Raw genomic sequence first — 17,471 nt, 5'->3', positions numbered from 1 at the left:
AGGATTCACACAGGAGAGAAGCCCTACACCTGCTCCCTGTGTAACCGTAGCTTCCGCCAGTCATCCACATACCATCGTCACCGGAGGAATTGCCACAAATCAGACTGAACTGTGTACCTTCCTCACCAGAAGACAGCAGGGCTTCTAGGTTACTGTTTCATCTGTAGATGAAGAAGCATGTAGTTTTGAAATAGCAAGTAACCATTGAAGACAGGACTTGTAACTTCTGGATTGTTCCATCTGTCTGTATGGATAAAGAAGATGAGTCTCTTTTATGTTTAGTAATATTTTTCTAAGGCCTTAAATAGCTTATAATTTCTTCCTGAAATATATTAAATAAATGATTGGAATTATAATACAATTGCATCTCATATATATTTTGTGTGGCCTGTGCTTGTGATTTTGTGAACTGTTGTCTGCTTTTTTTTTTTTGCCTCAGTTCCACAGTACAAGTGGACAATAGAGGTCTGCTTTGTCAGTTCTTTATTTTTGCCTTGTTTGAGACTGGGACTTTCTTGTTAGGAGCTTTGTACATAAGTATGTCTGGTACTACAGATTCCAAACATTCTCTGATCTGCAGCTCTTATATCTACAGGTTCATGTCGGTTCCCTGCAATTCCCTCTGACTTTTGGTACCCTGTTAAAGTTTCAACCCCAAGTCTCAGGCTTGCAATGTAAATGCATTGCCCTCTCAGCCATCTCCCATCCTATGAGTGATTACTGCTTAACGTTCAAGAATGTGCCCCCACAGGTGGGACAGGGTCTGATGTAGCGTAAAAAGCTTCAGTGGCTCACAGTGGCTCTAATGAGCTTTCTTTATCAGTTCATTATAGTCCCACTGTAATCTTCATAGCTCTATCCACAGGTCCCTAGAAACTTATGGAAAAGAGGGTGCTGTGTGGATGCTGACCTCATGTAATGACAAATAGAAGGCATTTGGCATATGCTTTTAATGAATGAACTCTAAAAAGTGTCTTACAAAAAGGAAAAAGGAACAATATGCATATTGTAAAACAGGATTCTGTGCAGAGTTGAAGACAAGCATAGGCTGATTAAGATGTTGTCATCTGTGTATGTGTTGGTGATTTCCATGTGGAAGCTGAGCTGAGTTCAAGAAACCTGTAGACATGTTGTGGCAAACCATGATATCCCCCTGATGTACGTAGTACAGCCTTACAGCTAGCCACCAGGAGCATTCAATTTATTAAAATACAGAATGAGCTGACATGAATATCAATACAATTTATACATTTTGACATTGAAGTTCTTTTTTGTTTTGTTTTGTTTTTAAAGACAGGGTTTCTCCATGTAGTTTTAGTGCCTGTCCTGGATCTTGCTCTATAGACCAGGCTGGCCTCAAACTCAAAGGGATTTCCCAGGCTCTGCCTCCCACTGTGCTGGGGTTAAAAAGTTATGCCATCTCCACTTGGCCACTTTGAAGTTCTTATTGTTGGCCTACCTTGCGGCTGATCCAGCATTTGGCTTTCTATTCCCTTTCCTTATGATATGTTCTCCAGTCTCTTTTTTTTAATCATGAGACTTGTAGATTGGGGGGATTTAGTCTCTCAAGATTTCAGTATTAAAGATTCCTGGATTGTAATGGTGGGGATTTCTTAGCCTTTTTATCTTTAGAGATTGTAGCCTTTTGTGGGATTAGAGAATTTTGGAATAGAACCACAATTTTCCATATGTTTCTAAATGAGGTCATATCCTAGGTTTGGGGGTTGAGACATGTGAGTGTCAGAAAAGAGAATTCAGCTGATAACAATGAGATATCCTGATGTCATGGAGCATTCCTGCATCCTAGCACCTGGGAAACGTGGTCAGGAGGATCATAAGTTCAGTCCTTCTCTGCTACATAGTGCGTTCCAGGCCACGCTTGCCTACATGAGAGCTTTTCTAAAGACAACAAAATGAAAACACACACACACACACACACACACACACACACACACACACACACAAGTAAAATCAAAGCTTCAGTTTTTGATGCCCATGGTGGCATATGCTTGTAATCCCAGCACTTGGTAGGCCGAGCTAGGTAAGTTTCTGTGTGTTCAGGGATACAGCCAGTATTGGATACACATGCCTTTAATCTCAATACCAATCATAGAAAACCTGGAGGTCTATACAGACAGGCCATGTGGTGGTCATGTGTTTGTGTTTACAACCAATGAGAAGGCAGAACAGAAACACTATAAAAAGACAGACACACAGGAAGTAGCCCTGGTTTGAAGAGGTAGGACCACTGCAAAAGGAAGGGTAAGATTTTAGCTCTTAGCTCTGACCTCTTGGCTTTCTTCTTTGCATTGGTTCGTGTTTATTTAATAAGACAGTTGGTTACATCTACATTTGGTGCCCAACGTGACAAGAATCCATTAAAAACTGTTTGGTTTGGCTTGGAGGCAGGTCCGGTTTCCGGCCTGGGTGACCCGGCTCCCTAGCTCGGGCCCAGGTCTGATTGACCCGCAGCTGCTTCTACTTGCTTAAAGCTGATGCTACAAACAACTCAGGCCTGCCCTGTGGAACAGTGCCCCTGCCTGTAAAGCTAAGGCTTGACTAGGCTTAAGGGGCTATGCTTTCTTGCTCTCTCTCTCTCTGGATTCACACCTCAAATAATAGGTGGCTGTTTTGAAATTCCCTTGGATTTCTACTGCTCTACACAGACTTGGTAAGTCAATTAACATATCTATTTAAAAGAGAATTTTTTCCTACACACAAAAAATGGGCTTTATGTGTACATTGGAAGAAAATTGGGCTTTATTTGAAATTTTAGGCTCTCTGACAATGAAACAACTATGTGAGAAGATTAGTATTGATCGAATAATTCAGTTTATTACTTTTCATAACCTCATTTTACTATTTAAAAAGATAGTCAATTTAAGTGCCAGGATAACAGTCTTAGAAAAATCTGTTAAACCTGTAAAAATGAATTATAGAGAAATTCAAATTCAGACAGAAGAAATTAACAGTGAAGTTGTTTCAAAATTGATCATAAGGTTACAGAAAGAAAGCCTGTTTTCACACAATCACCCTTAATTTATCCTGTAGTCATACAGCAGCTACCTGGTGAAGAGAATGAACAAAATACTTGGTTTCCAATTGAAATGTTAGACTTATGAAGGTTTAAGGAGGCAATAGCATCTTATGGCATGCACTCCCCATATGTAAAGCAAATGTTAAACACCTGGTCAACTTGTAATAGGATTCTACCAAAGGACTGGCAGGAGCTGGCACAGGCTGTTCTTGAACCCAGACAAAATCTCCAGTGGAAAATGTGGTTTAATAATGAGGCTAACAATATAGAAAAACAATGGAGGAATAATGGAATACAAATCTGCCAGGATCAGCTTCTTGGAGAAGGCCAATATGCTTCAGTACAAACACAATGTTTATATGATGTCCAAACCCTAGTTCTATGTTTGAACGGCAGCCTTGAATGCATGGGACAGAGTTGAGGAACCAGGAAAAAAAACTGAGTCATTTACAAAGGTTATACACGCCCAAAAGATTCTTTCACAGATTTTCTAAAAAGATTGACTCCAGCAGTACAGAGAATGGACCCGATTTTAGAGGCTAGTCAGATAATAATTGAATTTTTGGCCTTTGAGAATGCAAATGCAGCATGCAAAAGAATAATTAGGCCATTAAAGGCAAGATCTGCACCTTTGGAAGAATGGATTAGAGATACGGTTAATGTTGAGGCTTATGACCATGATGATATATGGGTAGGAGAAGCAATTTCAAAAGGTTTGAAAAATGTTAGATGTTTTGTATGTGGAAAGCAAGGACATCTGAAAAGGGACAGTAAACAGGTCATTCCTAGAAACAATGTTTCTTCAAGAAACACTGGCAACAGAATGCCCCTTCCTTCTGGAGTATGCGGAAGTTGTGGTAAGGAAAAACACTGGACAAATGAATGTAGATCAACAAGGGATAGACAGGGTAATCATTTGCCTCAGGCTTCGGGAAACTCCCAGAGGGGCCTCAGGTAGGCCCCCACAGTAAATACAGCTCAAACTTTTTCTGCAGTTGTAGAGGAAACCCCTACTCAAAGCAACTAAATAACCAAATGCCTATTGGAATAAATCATGTTGGTCGGGATGATGAAACAGAGAGAATAGGAAATTAAGAAACATTAAGAAAAATTTTTGGCAAACTTCTATTAATGAACAAAGACCAAAACTAACAATAAAAATAAATGGTGTTTTTTTGTCTTGTCTGGTAGACACAGGTGCGGACATTACCATAATTGCACCAGAATTTTGGCATCCAACATGGGCCCTTCAGGAGGTAAACGTTCAACTGTTAGGAATTGGGACATTATCTCGAGTGAAACAGAGTGCAAGATGGCTCGAAAGTATAGGTCCAGAAGGACAGAAAGGAAAATTAAAATCATATATGTCTAACATAGCTATGAATCTGTGGGGTCGAGACTTGTTACAACAATGGAATACTGAGATTAATATCCATCCAATCTCAGAAACAAATCATAAACTAGTATATGTTTCTGAGAGAAATATTAGAAGATATTATTTTAATGGGTGCTCATCTGCCATCCATGTCATACAAGAACAGTGCACAACAACTGATAATCTTCCAAAACACCAACAGTACTACCTTTAAAATGCTCAACAGACAAGCCTGTATGGGTTCAGCAATGGCCTTTAACAACAGAGATAGTCCAGGCTTTAGAAGAGCTGGTAGAAGAACAGTTAAATGCTCAGCATTTTGAAGAATCAACCAGCCCTTGGAATTCTCCTGTATTTGTTATTAAAAAGAAATCTGGTAAATGGAGAATGGTAACAGACCTTAGAGCAATTAACAAAGTAATTCAGCCAATGGGCTCTCTACAGTCTGGAATTCCTTTGCCTACTCTGTTACCAAAAGGATGGCCTCTCATAGTTATTGATTTAAAAGACTGTTTCTTTTCAATACCCTTACAAGAAAAAGACAGAGAAAGGTTTGCTTTCACAGTGCCTACGTATAATAATTCTCAACCGGTTAAAAGATTTCAACGGAGGGTTCTCCCACAGGGAATGTTGAATAGCCCAACTCTGTGCCAATATTTTGTACAACAGCCATTGGCAGTGGTAGGTAAAAAATTTCCTAAATCTATAATTTATCATTATATGGATGATATTTTATTAGCTGACTCAAATGCAGATACTTTAGAAAGAATGTTTGAAGAAGTACAGAAAATTTTGTCTTGCTGGGGATTATAAATTGCTCCTGAAAACATACAAAGAGGAGATTCTATTAATTACTTAGGATATAAAATAGAGCTACAAAAAATTAGACCCTTAGAAGGTGACAAGGACTTTAATAGCACAAGAGAATTATCACCTGAAGCTGAGAGAGAATTGGCCTTGGTAGAAAGGAAAGTACATGAAGGGCACGTAGATCGTATACTATCATGAAGCCTACTTGATCATGGTGGATAATTGTCCTGATGTGTTCTTGGAGTCTGTTTGCCAGTATTTTATTGAGTATTTTTGCATCAGTGTTCATGAGGGAGATTAGTCTGTAGTTCTCTTTCTTTGTTGTATCCTTCTTTGATTTAGGTATCAGGGTAATTGTAGCCTCATAGAAGGAGTTTGGTAATGTTCCTTCTGTTTCTATTATGTGGAACAATTTAGAGAGTATTGGTATTAACTCTTCTTTGAAGATCTGGTAGAATTCTGCACTGAAACCATTTGGTCCTGGGCTTTTTTTGGTTGGGAGTCATTTTAATGACTGTTTCTATTTCCTTAGGGGTTATTGGACTATTTAAATAGTTTATCTGGTCTTGATTTAATTTAGGTATGTGGTACCTATCCAGAAAATTGACCATTTATTTTAGGTTTTCCAGTTCTGTGGAGTAGAGGTTTTTGAAATATGACCTGATAATTCTCTGGATTTCCTCAATGTCTGTTCTTACATCCCCCTTTTCATTTCTGATTTTGTTGATTTGGATTCTGTCTCTCTGTTTTTTGGTTAGTTTGGATAAGGGCTTGTCTATCTTGTTGATTTTCTCAAAGAACCAACTCTTTGTTTCATTAGTTTTTTGTATTGTTCTCTTAGTTTCTATTTTATTGATTTCACCTCTCACTTTGATAATTTCCTTGCATCTATTCTTCCTGGGAGACTTTACTTCTTCTTGTTCTAGAGCTTTCAGGTGTGCTGTTAAGTCACTAGTGTGAGATTTCTCCAACTTCTTTATGTGGACATTTAGTGCTATGGATTTACCTCTTAGCACTGCTTTCATAGTGTCCCATAAGTTTGGTTATGTGGTGTCTTCATTTTTGTTGATCTCTAGGAAGTCTTTAATTCCTTTCTTTATTTCTCCCTTAACCCATTGGTGATTCAGTTGAGCATTATTCAGTTTCCATGAGATTGTAGGTTTTCTGTAGTTTTTGTTGTTGTTGAAATCTAACTTTAAACCATGGTGGTCTGATAGAACACAGCCCGGACCCCATCCCTGGGCACCAGCCACTCCGGGGAAGACCTGCCCAACTAGGCCCCAGGTTCTGGCCATGGGGCAGGTCCCCTTCTAGCCCCACTGGGAAGGATCCCATTCTCCAAGGCCCCTGGCAGCCCCTGCAATATCCACGCCCTGCCCCCACGCCCATTTGTCCGAGAACCGCTCCACATCCTGAGATTTAGAGACCAGCCCCCAGCTCCCGTCCTGCCCCCGACTTCCCTTCTGGACCACAGGTGAGTATCCAGGCTCAGCCTGGACCCCATCCCTGGGCACCAGCCACTCCGGGGAAGAGCTGCCTAACTTGGCCCCAGGTTCTGGCCACTGGGCAGGTCCCCTTCCAACCAAAGTGGGAAGGGTCCCCTTCTCTAAGCCCCCTGGGAGCCCCTGCAAACTGCACGCCCTGCCCCCATGCCTATCTGCCGGGGACCCTAGCCACTTCCTGGGACTTAGAGACTGGCCCCCAGCTCCCTTCCTGCCCTGGGCTTCCCATCTGGAGCAGAGAGGGATCCCATCCTGCCTTAGACTTCCCTTCTGGACAAGAGCGCCCATCCTACCCCGGATTTCTTGTCTGGACAAAAGCTCTCATCCTGCCCCAGACTTCCTGTCCAGATAAGAGCTTCCATCCTGCCCCAGAGTTCCCATTTGGACAAGAGAGCTCCCATCTGGACAAGAGAAAGAGACTTCCTGAATCTGTCAGCTCTGTCTGAACCAAGTGCGCGGATAAGACCAAGAAGGAACCACAAGGAGATGGGCAGACATCAAAGCAGAAGTACATACAACAAAATGAAGAGCAATACAGCATCACCAGAACCTAGCCTGCCTCCAACATCTAGACCTGAACATCAAAAATTAGAAAAATCAGAAGAAAACAATCTTATGAATAACATCATGAAGAAGGTAGAGGCTTGTGTAGAGGAAAAGACAAAAAAATGGGAAGAACGCTATAAACAACTAGAGGAAAGGGCAAACAAATTAGAAGAAAACAATAAATTCCTGGAAGAAAACAATAAAGTACTGAAAGAAAATCACGAAAAAGCAATGGAACAAATAAAGCAGTCCAAGACCTGAAAAGAGAAATAGAAAAAATGAAGAAGACACAGACAGAGGGAATGCTGGAAATAGAAAATCTGAATAAAAGATCGGGAACTTCAGATGCAAGTATAAACAACAGAATGCAAGAGATGGAAGAGTGGATCTCTGGCATTGAAGGTACAGTAGAAGAAATAGTTTCATCAGTGAAAGAAAACACTAAAGCCAACAAAGTCATGAACTTGGACCCAAAATGTCCAAGAAATTTCTGACACCATGAAAAGACCAAACCTACGAATTATAGGGATAGAAGAACGTGAAGAATACCAATTCCAAGGCACAGAAAATATATTCAACAAAATTATAGAAGAAAACTTTCCCAACTTAAAGAAGGAAATGCCTATGAAGATACAAGAAGCCTATAGGACACCAAACAGACTAGACCCCCCCCAAAAGTCCCCTTGCCACATAAGAATTATACAACTAAACGTACAGAATAAAGAAAGAATATTAAGAGCAGCAAAGGAAAAAGGTCAAGTGAATTATAAAGGCAAACCCATCAGAATAACACCTGATTTCTCAATGGAGACTGTGAAAGCCAGAAGGACCTGGACAGATGTAATGCAGACACTAAGAGACCCTGGATGTCAGCCCAGACTAATATACCCAGCAAAACTTTCAATCATCATAAGCGGAATGGACAAGACATTCCAAGACAGAGGCAGATTCAAACAATACTTATCCACAAACCCAGCCCTACAGAAAGCACTAGAAGGAAAATTCCAACTGAAGAAAGTCAGATACACCCTCGAAAACACAGGCAATAGATAAAGCCACAGCAGTAAACTCCAAAGAAGAGAAGTACACACGCACTACCACCAAAAATAACAGGGATGAACAATCACTGATCATTAATATCCATTAATATCAACGGACTTTATTCACCTATAAAAGGACATAGGCTTACAGAATGGATACGAAAGCAGGACCCATCTTTCTGCTGCATACTGACCAGTAATTGTTAATTCCTTTCATCTTTTGGTGGTTGTGTGTGTGTGTGTGTGTGTGTGTGTGTGTGTGTGTGTGTGTGTGGTGTGTGTGTGTGTGTGTGTGTGTGTGTGTGTGTGTGTGTGTGTGCATTTCCCTTATTTTGGATTTGCTGCTGTGGGGGTATCTATTGCCTCTTTTTTTGTGGGTGCATATAACTTCTTGATGTTGGAGTTTTATTTCTAGTGCTTTCTATTGTTCTTGATTTGTGGATAGGTACTGTTTAAATCTGGTTTTGTCTTGGAATGTCTTGTTCATTTGGCCTATTATGATTGAAAGTTTTACTGGGTATAGTAGCCAGGGCTGGCATCCGTGTTTGCTTAGTGTGTGCATTACATCTGTCTAGGACCTTCTGGGTTTCAGAGTCTCCATTTAGAAGTTGGGTGTCATTCTGATGAGTTTGCCTTTATAAGTCACTTGGCCATTTTCTTTGGCTGCTCTTAATATTCTTTTTTTATTCTGTATGTTTAGTTGTTTAATTATTATGTGCCGAGGAAAATTTTTGGGGTTAGGTGTAGTCTATTTGGTGTCCTATAAGCTTCTTGTTTCTTCATAGGTAATTCTTTCTTTAAGTTGGGAAAGTTTTCTTCCATGATTTTTTTGAATATATTTTCTGTGCCTTTGAGTTGATATTTGCCTCCTTCTTTTATCCCTATGGCTCTTAGGCTTGGTCTTTTCATGGTGTCCCAGATTCCTGGATGTTTTGTGTTATGACTTTTTTGGCTTTAATTTTTTTTGACTGACAAATCAATTTCCTCTATTGTATCCTCCATGCTAGAGATTCTCTCTTCCATCTCTTGTATTCTGTTCATTATGCTTGCACCTGGAGTTCCTTTTCATTTGCTCATATTTTCTATTTCCAGCATTTCCTCAGTTTGTGTCTTCTTATTTCTTGTATTTCAATTTTCAGGTCTTGAAATGTTTCCTTCACCTCTTTAACTTTCTTTGTTTTCTTGGCTATCTTTAAGGGATTTATTGATTTCTTACATTTTTTTTGTTTTCTCTTTCCTCAAATTCTTTAAGGGAATTTTTCATCTCCTCTTTATAAAGTTCTATCATCTTTATAAAGTTATCTTTAAGGTCCTTTTCTTCTGCTTCTTCTATGTTGTTATGTTCCGGTCTTGCTGTTGTAGAACTGCTAGGTTCCTGTTGTACCATATTGTTCTTTATGCTGTATGTATTTTTGCTCTGGCACCTACCCATCTCTTCTTCCAATCAGTGCAAGAGGTGCCTGTGTCTGAGGGAGGTGCTCTTGGTTTTGCTGTCTCTGTGTCTCAGAGGGCCACACTGGGTCCAATCATAGCTCTTGGTCTAATTGTAGTTGACAGATTCTGTATCTCAGGGACCTGCTCTTGGTCCAATCATAGCTGGCAGATTCTGTGTCTCACCAAGCTGCTGAGGTCACTGGGGGGTATGAGGATTTGGAGTAGGCATGGGTTTGAACATTGCAGGGTCTAGTAGGGGGTTTCAGTAGCAGGGCTACCCAGCAGGGCTCATTCCTGCTGCCTGGTAACTGGGGCAGCAATGGGTGGGGGTTCCTGGGCACCAGTTGTTCCCCAGGGTCTAGGTCCTAGAGGCAGGATCTCTGGGTGGGAGAAGAGCCACTCACATTTGGTCCAATCAGGGCTGGCAGATTTTGTGTCTCAGGAAGCTGCAGAGGTCAATGGGGGATGTGAGGATTTGGGGTGGGCGTGTCTTATAGATTGCAAGCTCCAGTTGGAGGTTTGGGTGTGGGGGCCTGCCTGCAGGAGTCTTCACTGCTGGCTGGCAACTGGGGGAATGTTGGATTAGGGGTTCCTGGGCATGGGTTGTGCCCCAGAAAGGAGGTTTTTAATTATAGATGTTAAGGGGAGAAGAGCCAGTGGGATCTGAAGAGTCCAGAGCAGTGAGAGAAAGTAGTACACTAGAGGTGTCCAGTATCCCTAACTGGGTAATAAGAGGGGAGAAGGGGAGAAAGAAAAGAGTTAGTATAGAGGACCAAGGGAGCCAAGAGAAGAACCTAGAGAAGGAAGACCAAGAGAAGAAACAAGAGCCCAAGAGGATATGGGAAAAAATGTCTGTGTTTATAAGTAAGAGAGGCTGAGAGAAGGGAAGAGAAGCTCAGAGGCTAGAGAGGTGTCAGTTGGGGAGGGGTGAGAAGTGCTGAGAGGAGTCTGTAAGAGGTACTTGCAATTCTGTGAGGTTGTAGCAGCCAGCACCTTCATTCACATGTTAATAGGCACCTCAGCCATTTTTTGATTGTCTTTAGGGCAAAATAATATTGAGATGTTGAAATATCTAGACAGGGAAAGGTGTGACAGGGAAAGGCCCTCCAAGGGCAAGACTATGCCACTTGCTTATACTTTAATAGCAACAAAGTCTTGTTCCTTCTGCATGATTCTCTGACATAAGCTTTGTGCTCCAAGGACTGACAGAAAAGTTTCAGTCCTGATTCCTAATTGCTCTCTCTCTCTCTCTCTCTCTCTCTCTCTCTCTCTCTCTCTCTCTCTCTCTCTCTCTCTCTCTCTCCTCTCTCTCTCGTTTTGTTTTCTGACAGGAATTCAGGACCAAGTTGTTTAAAAGTTCCTTAAGATCCTTGTGGAGATGCTGTCATGTGTCTAGGGTTGAGCTGGAAATCACCACTCCTCTGGGAAAGAGCACCAGGAGATCACGAACATTTAAAGGATGGAGAATATCTCATCACAGTCATAGCAGAGTCTCACTTCTCACGGTGATGCACACCATCGTGCTACCATCCCGCACTGAGGTGAGTGACCAGAGCTAAAGACATTAGAAAGCACTCCTCGGAGAAGCCACACTCATCTTCTTGATATCACCTTACTTTCTTCACTAGTGCCCCTCTTTATCTTAGTTGTACTTAATATCTACACTAAGAATTATTTTAACAGCTCTGCTGAAAGGAAAGGAGATGGGAGGGTAGGAAGGAAGTAGGAAAGAAAAGAAGGAAGGAGGGAAGAAAAGAAGGAAGAAAGCTAGGATGACAAACAGATACAGCAATTGAGAGAAACAAAGTTGATTAAAAAAACAGACATGGTAGGGACAAGGGACTCAGGTATTGGTTTTGAAGGTGGGAATTTGAAAAGGCTTTTGCATAAAATTGGAGCTATTTTCAACTCAGGGAAAAGTAGATGGTCTCTAATTCTCCCTAGCATGTGTAAACCCTTTTCTTCCATAAGCTGTTACCAAGTTTCTCTTATCACTGATATCACCCCCTTCCATGCTTTTATCTTTAGTTAGTCAGCCTCTGTCTTTGTCTCTGCCTCCATCTCCATCTCCCTCACCCTTTCTCTATCTCTTTCTGAATGTCTCCTCCAAGTTTTCAGTTTTTTGTTTTGTTTGATTTGTGTTTTGGTTTTTCATAATAAGGTTTTCTTTCTTTTTTATGTTTGTAGCTGTGAGCTTATTTTAATTTTTTGTTAAGAAATATTTTATTCATTTGACATACTGACCACAAATCTCCCTCTCTTCCCTCCTCCTACCCCCTCAGGCTTCACCCGCAACCATCACCCAAGTCCTTCCATGGACAGGTCAAATGCAAGACAGTTTTGCAGCTTGATTTGCTTAAGGGGCCCCCTCGCAGTAGGATAGGATCCATCCCTCGTGCATGAGCTGGCTTTTTTGGGCACATTACCTATGTTGGGACACTTTGGACAGCCTTGATGTTCTGGTGGAGGGTTGGAGGTGGGGAGGGAAGTGTTGAACCTGCCCCAATAAAGTTAGGGTTTCTTTTTGTAGCCATGGCTGTCCTAAAACTGTCTTTGTAGACCAGGTTTTACTCAAAACTGTCATTAGTATACAGCATAATTTACATTGAAAGCATAATCTTTTATTTTAGCTTAGATTTTTATTATCATATATAGTATTAGCTTTCATTATGACATTTTCAAACAAGTATATTTTCAATTCTCTTCTTCTCTTCTGTTCCTCCAATATCCTCTGAACCCTCTACCTATTCTTTAGAATCCTTTTCACTTTAATGACACAATTGCCCTCTTTCCCCTCCTCTTCTTTCTCCAATAGTTCCCTTTCCCTCATCTTTTGATATCCTTTCTGGTTGTATAGCACAGAACCACTTCTCTATGTAGTTCCAGAAAATTTCATGATTTCATTTTCCTTTACAGATGAACAAAATCCTACTGTGTGTGGATACCACAGTTCTAGTATCTGCAGATGAACATCTAGGATGGACATCATTTCCTCACTATTGTGAGTACTGCAGCAGCTCACATGGATGTGCAAGCATCTCTGTGACAGGACATAGAGACTTTGGGTGTATGCCCAGAAATTACATAGCTCTGTCATATTGTAGTCCTATTTTTATTTTGATAAATCTTTGTATTTATCTCTACACTGAACATAGCACTTTTCCCTCCTACACATATAGAGTGAGGATTCCTTTTCCACATCATTATCAACATTTGTTGTTGTCTATTCTCTTGTTGATCATTTTCAGGGGGACAATGGAGTCTCAAAGTATTTGTAGTTTTCATTTCTCTGGTAGCCAAGTGTGTTGAACACATTTTTCTTTAAAAAATATTCATTTTACATACCAACCACAGATCCTGCTTTCATCCCTCCTTCTGCTACCCTCATCTCCCCCTCATCATATACTCCATTCCCTCCTCCAAAAAGATAAGACCTCCCATTCTGTCTCAACCCAAAATATCAGGCTTTGCTGAATATTTTAAGAAAAGCATTTACTTGGTAAATGTGTGGTTATTTTTTAAAGAAATTCTTGTCGATTACATTAACTTGTTTGTTGACTGGAAAGTTTGTGGAGTGACTGTTTAATCTTTATTTTCCTTTATACATTCTATGTTTTAAGCCACTGAGTGAAATACAGAAGTCCATGATTTTCTTCCATTCTGTAGGTTATATCTCCACTCAGCTGGTAGTAACCTTAAATGTGCAGAACGCATTTAAATTCCCAAAACTCCATGCATTTATTCTTGGTGCATTTCCTGCACTTATTAGCCTTGTTGCCTCTACCTATATTTTATATTACTAACATTTTTTACTCTGAGAGTTTTAGTATTTCAGTTTTTGTTTAATTTATCACTATTTTTTTTTTCTGCAGTGTGAGGGGATATAGACCTAGGCCCATTCTTTTACAGGTGGATATCAATTTACACATACTCATGCTGGGTCAGCATGTCTGACAACCAACTGAGTCACACCAAACATTCAAGAAAGAAGTGACTGTGTCTTTCTGAGATTCTTCATGAGAACAGCTGAGACTTAGCAGGGCAGTCGTAGGGAATACCAGATCTCTCATTTATTGTTCTTGCTCAACACTAGTCATTCCATGTGTGGCTTTATATCTGCTCATGTCCACAGATCCTTGAACAGCATTTGCCATTAAGAATAAGAAAAGTTGATGACACAACACGAGGGAGATGCAGTAACACTCCAAATGGATCTTGGTAGTTATTTTCTAATTTTGTAGAAGAATAACAATACTAAATTATAGCTTCTATATTTTATTTTCCTATGCATTCTACACTAAGGTTTTTTTCCTCCATATGCTCAGCAGCTTTATCTCTTTTATTTATGTTTACCTGTTTTAATTATATCTGTTTATGCAGTATGTGATGATCTCTCATTGCAATTTAGATGTGCATCCCCTCATTGTATTCCCTTAATTACTGGTGATGCTGAGCCTCATTTTGTAACATGCTGGAAATCTCTGAAGTGATTTTAGGAATTGTAACAAAATCTGGAACCCATTTTTGTTTTTTTTTATATTTCAGATTTTCAAGTTAATTTTCAAATATTCATTTTATGGTAGAGTGAGTAGTCATTGATTAATAGTACATACATCTGTTAATTTGGATCTGTGTTCAGTTCCTAGCTCCTACCAGTGGCTCACAACTGTCTACAAATCCAGCTGTAGAAGATGCCAAGCTTCTGGCCTCTGTTGTCACTCACACTCATTTGGGGGCTCCCAAACACACACATAATTAAAAACAAGATAAATTGTACAATGAAGTATTCTTTAAATATTATGAATATTTAATCAATCAATGTAAATATGATTTTCAATATTTTCTGTTGTTTCTTTGGGTGAAATTTGAAATCTGTTTCATGTGAGTTTCAGGAATGATAGCACGTTTTAAAAATTAGTTCTTTGAAAATTAACCCAAAATCATTGTGTTTAGTCAAAAACAATGAATAAAATAATATTCTAATTAATTCATTTACTTTAGATTTTTAAGAATGGGTTTCTCTGTGTGTGGAGTTCACTCTCTTGGAACTGCCTCTCTAGACCAGATTAGCTGCAAATTTATAGATCTGTCTGCCTCTGTCTCTTGAGTCCTAAAATTAAAGGTGCTACCATGATGTCCAGGGAAAACATACATCTTTAGTAAACATATCTAATATTTCCCCTTACAATAACAGGGAAAATTTCCTTTAACATCCTTTTTCATTGAGATAGCTATATAAATCCAATAAAGTGGTGAATGTTGTATTTAAGCTAACTTCATGAAATAATGTACACTCCTAATGTATTTCTAGAGTCTGTTGACTGGGAGACATTTATTTACCTTTTTCATAGGAATGAAAATGACTCCTGCAAACTTGGCAATGGGAATTTTCCTCTTCCCTCAGATTACAGTGGGCATGCTTGGCAATTCCTCAATTCTATTTTACTATGTCGTTTTGATATTCACTGGAAAGCATTTAATGCCCAAAGACCTGATCCTAGAGCACTTGACTTTTGCCAACTCTTTGTCTCTCATCACAAAAGGCATTCCACAGACAATGGCACACTTTGGATTCAAGGATTTCCTGGATGATATTGGATGTAAATTGATAATGTATATTTACCGAGTAATGAGAGGGATGTCCCTGTATGTCATGTGCCTATTGAGTAGCTTCCAAGTAATCACAATCAGCCCCAACAACTCCAGGTGGCACAAGTTTAAACACAGAATCACCAAGCACATTGGTCCCTCCTGCTCTCTCAGCTGGCTTCTGCACTTGCTGTTAAACATCTTGACTCCAGCAAGAGTATTAGGCCCCATTTACAAGAAAAATATGACTAACTTGGTGAGTAATGGATACTGCTCATGGTTTGTTTCTGGCAATGTGGCAGTTGCACTGTACATGTTCTTACTGTGCTTCTCTGATGGCCTGTGTCTGGGTCTCATGGCCTGCTCAAGTGTCTCCATGGTGAGTCTCCTCTACAGACATAAGAGACAAGTCAAGCATATCCACAGTGCTCACCACTTTCTGAAAGTCTCACCTGAGGACAGAGCCACCCAAACTGTCCTCATCCTGGTGTGCACATTTCTCATCTCTTACTCGGTGTCATCCATCCGGCTAGTCTTTAGGACTTCCTCCAACGGTCCAATGCTATGGGTAGAAAGTGTATTTCTATATCTAGAAATTTGCTTTCCCATAGTTTGCCCCTTTGTTCTCATCAGCAATATCAAGTCTATTTCTAGCCTGTTTTTACCCTGCTGTAGTAAGAGATAGCTTCCTCCAAGTCTGACATGAGTCCTGTTTATTTGTCCTTTCATATATATTGGCATTTTTTTTATGTTTTGTATAATGCTAAGACTGCATTTTGAAGATATTGAGCATCCTGTTCCAGTTTCCTGTGTCAGATGGTTTGATCAACAGTCATTTTATTATAGCATTTTCTTACAGAATTTTCTATCCAATAATGAGAATTGTTCATACATGTGGAATCATCATATTACGCAAATTACTAGGTGACAATTGGCAAAGTATAGGTCAATATGAAAAAAATATTAGAGCTGAAAATCTTCCTGTTATCTGAAGTAACAGGAAGATTTTCAGCTCTAATGGGTGTAGATGAGGTGTTTTTATTTTGCATGCATGCATATTTTTTCCTACATGTATGTCTATGTACCACATGCAAACCTGCAGAGGCAGAAGAGGGTGTTCAACCATTATGGACTGGAGTTGCAGGTGATTTTTAGCCACCATTGAGTGCTAGACATAGAGCCTGTATCCTCTGGAAGAGCAATCAGTGCTCTTAAGCACCAATCCATCTCCCCATCTCTGAGAAGTTTCATTACATTTTTTTATTTTGTGTAGCTGTGTGTGCCTCAGCACATGTATGTTACCATGTAAATCCTGCTGCCCAAAGAGGCAAGAAGAGCATCCTGGATTCTTTGGAACTTGAATTACAGGTAGTAGGAGTCACTTAATGTGATTGGTGGAAACTAAACTGAGTTCCTCTAGAAGTTCACTAAATGCTCTTTAACCACTGAACCAGCTCTCCAGCTTCATAATGTTGTTTTTTTTTGCTTCTCATACGTAGAAACTATAATCCTTCAAGTATCATCATCACTAGTCTGAAAGTGTTGTAGAAAAATGGAGGGATCAGAAATCAGCTTAAGAAAATTAGCCTCAGAAATGCAAATATTCCATTTTCATTCATGTGAAATCAAGGAACAAAAAGGAGTCAAATGAAAAATGAACTACTGAGAAGAGAAAAAGAACCAGAGAGCAGGAAACGGGGACACAGATGAGACAGTGAAGAAGAAATAAGACACAAACAACTAATGCACATGTGTGAAAATATCATGATGCGATTCATTGCTATGTACAATTAAGAATGCTTTAAAATAAAATAAATAAAGCCTGTCTCCACTACCCTGTGTCACATTTGTTTCATTTTATTCACATGACTATCTCCATGACTCTAGCTGCTCCATGCCATGTTCTATAACATCCACATTCTACAAGGTTCATCAAGATGTTTTATTTGTGTATAATTCTATTTATTACACAAACTCATTTCTTCATGAAAATATTCCTCTAACCTTTGCCTTTTCCCTGAGGAGTAAAATTAATAATATACTTTATTTATAATAATTTTCCTAGGAGAAACTTTCTCTTTCTGCAAAGAAAAGATGGGTGTAGACTGGGTCTCCTGTTCCCTAGAGAATGTACACCC

At 39.7% G+C, this 17,471-nt stretch overlaps 1 protein-coding gene across 1 annotated transcript; it reads left to right on the top strand.

The window, feature by feature from the left end:
- Positions 1-15,079: 15,079 nt before the first annotated feature.
- Positions 15,080-16,018, top strand: LOC102923193 (vomeronasal type-1 receptor 4-like). The gene has a single exon (XM_015991494.3). The coding sequence runs from the start codon at positions 15,098-15,100 to the stop codon at positions 16,016-16,018; it is 921 nt and encodes a 306-aa protein (XP_015846980.3). The 5' UTR covers positions 15,080-15,097.
- Positions 16,019-17,471: the final 1,453 nt, after the last annotated feature.

This window comes from Peromyscus maniculatus, chromosome 1 (assembly GCF_049852395.1).
Source record: "Peromyscus maniculatus bairdii isolate BWxNUB_F1_BW_parent chromosome 1, HU_Pman_BW_mat_3.1, whole genome shotgun sequence".
NCBI lineage: Eukaryota > Metazoa > Chordata > Mammalia > Rodentia > Cricetidae > Peromyscus > Peromyscus maniculatus.
This window is presented reverse-complemented; position numbering and strand designations above follow the sequence as displayed.